Source organism: Onychostruthus taczanowskii, unplaced genomic scaffold, assembly GCF_017590055.1.
Source record: "Onychostruthus taczanowskii isolate IOZ18803 unplaced genomic scaffold, ASM1759005v1 scaffold68, whole genome shotgun sequence".
In the NCBI taxonomy this organism is placed as follows: Eukaryota; Metazoa; Chordata; class Aves; order Passeriformes; family Passeridae; genus Onychostruthus; species Onychostruthus taczanowskii.
The window spans coordinates 3,546,546-3,553,207 of NW_024504566.1; the positions used below are offsets into that span (position 1 = coordinate 3,546,546).

Consider the following 6,662-nt stretch of genomic DNA (forward strand, 5'->3'; position numbering starts at 1 on the left):
ATTTTTGCTCAGTATTTACAGTGACCGTTGCTTATTATGAATTATGTCGAGGCTTTAACGATTTGCATTAAAGCACGGGGGAAGGGGGGGAGGCCGGGGGGGACGACACCCTAAAGCATACTGCTATCGACTGTCTAGAAACCTGTTTATCTAAAAGGCTAAATGATAAAATTATTGTTTATAGCAGGAAGGGAGGGGGATAGTGAATACTGTTTCTCTTACAAAATGCATAAACTAACACTGTGTGATTAATGTGCTTTGGTGACTTGGGTTAAAAAACATAAATTCTGCAGGGTTTCTTTGGGTGTGATCCATATCAACACAGCAGTTGCATCTTAAAACACTGACAAATACTGTAGCCATAAAATAAATGTAGGTAATGTCAAAATATCAGCAGTCTTTGGGAATTCTTTAAAAAAGATGTCAGTGATTAACTCTTGGGCTTGCAGACTGGGAATCTTTTGATTCATAAAATCTCTGAGGCTTTAACTGTGAAATTATACGTGCTACCAAATATAAGGGGCACCGGTCAGTCATGAAACTGTAACAAGCCAAATCTGCCAATAGTCAATTATGCTAAATAATCAGTTAAAAAAAAAAGCCTCATGTTTTTGAAAAACAAACAATAGTACTCAAATTTACAACTTCATTTGGTTCTCCATAAATTAACATCTTTGCTAGCACTTTCTGATATCATTTTGTGTTAACTTAAGAACTGATAGCTCAATTTTTTTTCAGATTTTGATGGCATGACAAATCAGAAAGAAGAGGATGTACTGTATGACTAGACACAAGATCAGTTCTGTTTGTGGATTACATTTTCAGTAAGATGTATGGATCTATTTTTTCCTTGTTCTTAAATATAGATCATGAGACTTGACTGAGGCAATATACATATCATCCATCCATCTATGGCGAACTACAGCCATGCAGCTGACAACATTTTGCAAAATCTCTCTCCTTTAACAGCTTTTCTGAAACTGACTTCACTGGGTTTCATAATAGGAGTCAGTGTGGTGGGTAACCTTCTGATCTCCATTTTGCTAGTCAAAGATAAGACCTTGCATAGAGCTCCTTACTACTTCCTGTTGGATCTTTGCTGCTCAGATATCCTCAGATCTGCAATTTGTTTCCCTTTTGTTTTCACCTCGGTAAAAAATGGCTCTACGTGGACGTATGGGACTCTTACTTGCAAAGTGATTGCCTTTTTGGGGGTTTTGTCCTGCTTTCACACTGCTTTCATGTTATTCTGCATAAGCGTCACGAGATACTTAGCTATTGCCCACCACCGTTTTTATACGAAAAGACTGACCTTCTGGACTTGTTTGGCTGTTATCTGTATGGTGTGGACTCTCTCTGTAGCCATGGCTTTCCCCCCAGTTTTAGATGTGGGCACCTACTCATTCATTAGGGAGGAAGACCAATGCACTTTCCAGCATCGTTCCTTCAGGGCTAATGATTCATTGGGATTTATGCTTCTTCTTGCCCTCATCCTCCTAGCCACACAGCTTGTCTACCTCAAGCTGATATTTTTTGTTCACGATCGCAGGAAAATGAAGCCAGTCCAGTTTGTTGCAGCAGTGAGCCAGAACTGGACTTTTCACGGTCCTGGAGCGAGTGGTCAAGCAGCTGCTAATTGGCTGGCTGGATTCGGAAGGGGTCCCACACCTCCAACCTTGCTGGGAATCAGGCAAAACGCCAACACCACAGGCAGGAGGAGGCTACTGGTTTTAGATGAATTCAAAATGGAGAAGAGAATCAGCAGAATGTTCTACATCATGACATTCCTCTTTCTGACCCTGTGGGGTCCCTATTTGGTAGCCTGCTACTGGAGAGTTTTTGCGAGAGGGCCTGTAGTACCTGGGGGATTTCTAACGGCCGCTGTCTGGATGAGTTTTGCCCAAGCTGGAATCAATCCTTTTGTCTGCATTTTCTCCAACAGGGAGCTGAGGCGCTGTTTCAGCACAACCCTTCTTTACTGCAGAAAATCCAGGTTACCAAGGGAACCTTACTGTGTTATATGAGGGAGCATCTGTAAATCTTTAGCCTTGTGAAACACTACCATTCTCTGCTAAGCAATTGTGGCCTGTAGCCATGTCTTGAGGAGAAAATCAAGAATGGGACGTCAGCAGCTGTAAGGATTTGGGCAACATTCTGCAGTCTCTGCAATAGCTCACCTCTAATCCTGTTTTAAACCTAAACATGTTCCTGCTGACCACTGCTGAAGGTTTGTAATTAAGAACAAAGGACTGAACTACTGCCCTGAATTCCTTTATGTGGTTGAAATCTAGATTATGAAAGTAGCAGGTGCTAAGTATCAGTGCTAAATGCTGTGTATATCACTACGTAAAATAAGAACATCAAAAAGATTAGCATTGGACATCTTAATAAATTAAGTTGATATGAGGTTAATGTGTTGATAAAACTAATTTTAGACATCTGAAGACCTTTAAAACATTTCATACAATTATTATTTTGCAAAGACTGAAAACTGGGGACTCAAGTACTGTAACTGATTAAAGATGTGCCATGCATTATTGGATTATCACACTTACAAATCTGTTTGCCTTGTGAGTAAGTTTTGGGGAGCATTCCAAAGCAGTATTTTTTTGTTCAGATTTTGACTTTAATTTTTTTTTTTCTCCAAATATATTACTCTTTCTAATTACCATTTTCCTTAACAGTGAAATTACTAACATTTAACTGTATTCTGTGTTTTTTGCTGATTTGGTATAAAGTTTACTAGACTCTTATTTATATTTTTTAAAAAGCTAGATATCAGTCTGTTAGGCAACGTTAATGATAATATCCAGTCATAATTGAACAGTTATAATTATACAGAATAAACACATGTTGCCTTAAAGGGTTATCTAGTATCTTCCATTTTGTTTAGCATTGAAGCAAATAAGCAAGGAAAATTAAATCAATAACTCTGGTCAGTCATTTGGGAGTGCATGAAAGATCACTTAGTCCTCTTTTTTCCTTTTTACTCCAATGGTTCCCAAAATCAATGTGCACATCACTGGGATTATACGATTTTTTTCTAGGTGTGCCGCCCTTTCTAGTTTGTTCTGAGAAACACAGGCAGTTGATGTATGTTTATATTTTAAGACAGCTGTCATGGGGAGACCGCAGCCTTAGTATGATATCTTGCACAATTTGTGAAGCATTTATTCTACTGAAGGCACAGTCTTGTTTATATTTTCTGCACATTTTGGTGTATTGGTTGTTTTAAATTATTTCAGTTTTAACTTGTGAAAGCATATAATATGATTTCTTAGTATTTTAGAAATACATTAGAGTCTGTGAGTCTTTCCTTCTTTAAGATACAGATGTGTGGATTTCAATATAAAGTTGCATTTGCCAAAATTTACCTGTGTAGCTTGTTAATTTTCTTGGAATAAAATTTTACATTTTTCCAGTTATACAATTAACCTTTTTTATTTTGTCTAGTGAGCTAGCATGAAGTACTGAGAATGTAGCCATTATGAATTATTATCCTTTGCAGTCACTGTATTCCCAAACTGTAAATGCATGAATGATGGGTACCACAGGATTGATAAATGATATTATCTGCAGTAGCACTATTGTGTAGTTTATCATAATTACCCATCTATCTGTTCTAATATGTCAGTTATATTTAAAGTTACAACACAGTATTTGACATTAACTTCACAGTTTAATTTTGGAAAATGTGAATAACTGAAGCACAAAATCATGAGTTGATCAGTCATAAAGAACACAGATTTTTCTTAATTTTGGGAGAGACAAGACTAGAGGTCTGAATTCAGTACTGGTATATCTTGTCCTTTGTTGTAGTTTTATGACCAGCAAGTTAATGTATGCATACACAAGTAGCAGTCAATACTGGAAATGCTTAAATTTGTGTGATAACATTATATAACATATGCAACAATTCAGACAGTTGTGTCTGTATGTGATCAGACAACTTTATCAAAGATTTGGTGAGCAATCTGTTTGACCTCACTTACACTTTTATGCTGAGGTTGATTGGTAAGAGGCATGGCTTTATATACTGTGTTGAAACAGAAAAATTGCTAAAATAATGAGTCCTCATCAGTATAGGAATGTTTCGGAACGTAATTTGAAATGGGACCAATAAACTTCTACCAAAAGGACGTTTTTATTACACTGAAAAAGCCTTTGAAATTAAGGTAGTTAAGCAATTGTCAAAGATAGTGAATAAAAACTGAATCATATTGAGAAAAATTCTGAAAGTCATCCCACTTAAGTTTATTAAAAGGTTGATTGGCAATAACTTCAGTCTAATTTCTTTAAAATAGTAACCTTTACAAGGAACATTGATATTACATATTGTAATAAAGAAGTACATATAAATAAAGTTGTAAATAGTATATAGTTGTAGAAATAGTCAGTTCTGAGGATTAGCCAGAAAATTTTCAACTATGAAATTTCAAAAGCTGCAAATCTGGGGCCTGACCTAACTCTTAATAAAGTCAGTTGGTGTTTTCCCATTAACTTCATTTGGAGCAGAAGCAGGCCCTAGCATTTCTATAGTACTATACTTCTGAAATACTAAGAAGGCTGTATTTACTATGCAGTGGGGAAGAAAAAAAAATTAAATTATTTCCCTGGAAGTTTTGCAAGGAGCAACTGATGTAAATTAAAATAATAAACAGTAAACAAATCTGAAAGCAAATATTTTGATAAATGTTTTTCTTTTGATATGAATATAATTCCTTTGGCTATATGACAATACTGTATTGCTACCTAAGAAAGGGCAGGTAGTTTTTATTAAGTGGATTTTTAGGAATATTGTCAGTAAGAAATCTTGTGACAGAAGTATTTAGTTTGATTTTTCTCCAGTGTTAAAAGGACAAGGGGATGTTCAGTGAAATTAAAAGCCAACATATGAAGTAGTATTTTATGCAATGTTATTTCTCAGTGGAAGACACCGATACAGGATGTCAAGCAGTGTAGAGAGATTCCTAAAGAACTGAATGTATACATGAATTAAAGCAGTGCTTGCACTTTTTGCCATCAGTGTCATTTTGATCCTAGTCAGCATATCAAAACTATGTATTAAGGTATAAATTCAAAGGAGCAAGAAGGTTCATTCCAATTCAGTTCACTGTTGTGTCACAGTATGAAGAGCCTTTTGCTTTCATTTCAGTACAGGAGTTAAGCTATTGCCAAAGCTAGAATACAGGACTGGTAGATTAGTTCTTTCTTTTTAGAATAGCAAAGAATATCACAATATTTTGTATCTGCATTGATCTTTAATGTTCACGGGTAATGTCAAGTCAATAGTTTTAATTTTCTGATGAGACAGGGAAAAAAAATCAACAGATTCCATGAAAAAAAGTCTTTCTACCTCTGTTCCTTTCCTGCCCTCTGTTGCCCCATGGCCCTTCGGCAGCCTCTTCATGAATCCTTCTACAAGAGCAAATGTTTCATACACTGAGTACTGTATTTCTCCTGCTCCTTGGGAAGTGTCTCAGCCATTCCTCCTCCCCAGCAGATAAGCTCCTGCAGCAGCTTCCCAGGGTTTGTCAGTGTCTGGGTTCCCTCCCTGAGGATGGAGGGCACTGCCAGTTCCTTCCAGCTGCCTTTGTAGTTCATGGATCTCAGGGCACTTGGCTAGCACACTGGACATCTCTGTCTTCTGCCTTTGCTCCTCAAGTGGATGCTGTCTATATCATGCAAACAAAAATGAGAATAGGGAGGGGGCAGCAGGAAACAACTTTCTGTCTCACAAATTTTTCACAAGGAAACTCCTGTTTTTGTTGCGTTGCCCAAGAGCACATTGTATTTTAAAAGCATAATCAGTGTCAATTACCCTCTAAATGAATAAAATGTACAGTTAGCCAATTAAGTAAAGGTTTTTGGTACAGCTAAAAAGTCTTATTAGAAAATGGCTTTTTGTCAGTCTCTAAGCCTTGGGGGCAGGGGAGTCCACTCTGTCTGTCTGCTTTTAAGTGCATTGTGTTTGTTCAACTGTTCTGCTTTTGCTTTGACTTTCAACCTCAACATTTTATTTATATTAATAGGAATCCAGTAATGCAGCAGGTTTTTATCACTCATGGGTTTTAAGAAATAATATTAAAGGGAACTCTGATGATTTTTGTGGTGAGTTAGGGAGGTATTTTGGCAAGTAATTGGTTTTTAGCAAATGTTAAATAAACCTGCAGGCTGCTGGGCTCTTCCATAGTTGCACAGTCACTTCTTAATTATTGAAACTAGCAATGGAATAGACTAACCCACATAAAGCTAACACACAGGTAATCCAAAGCATGTCCACATTAGATAAGAACTTCCTATGTGTATTACATTTATCAAGGAATGGAGATAAACTCAAGTAAAAGTGAGATCAGAAATCTGAAGAAGAATGGTGGGTGTTTTTCCTTTTTTTTCTGCTTTGTTTTAGCATAGCACTGCTAATCTGCAACCTGGGTTACACACCCACATACAACTGAGAGTTGCCTGTACAATTCTGCATAGCACATAGGCAGCTTCCTTCTAGTTTGTATTCATTGAGAGATCTATGAGTGCACACTACTAATCTGATTGACTTTTCAGAGAAAAGAGAAGGCTCAGTCTGAGATACTGCTCTTCAAAATTAAAATTCAATAGAACTTCTCTGCTTTTGTATACTTCAGTGATTTTGAGTGTGAGGAAAT

At 36.8% G+C, this 6,662-nt stretch overlaps 1 protein-coding gene across 1 annotated transcript; it reads left to right on the top strand.

Moving 5' to 3' along the window:
- Positions 1-867: 867 nt before the first annotated feature.
- GPR85 (G protein-coupled receptor 85) lies at positions 868-3,178 on the top strand. Its single transcript, XM_041421074.1, has one exon. The coding sequence runs from the start codon at positions 912-914 to the stop codon at positions 2,022-2,024; it is 1,113 nt and encodes a 370-aa protein (XP_041277008.1). The 5' UTR covers positions 868-911; the 3' UTR covers positions 2,025-3,178.
- The last annotated feature ends 3,484 nt before the right edge of the window (positions 3,179-6,662 follow it).

Coding starts and splice junctions, on each gene's coding strand:
- GPR85 (XM_041421074.1), top strand. CDS start 912: ATGGCGAACTACAGCCATGCAGCTGACAACATTTTGCAAAATCTCTCT.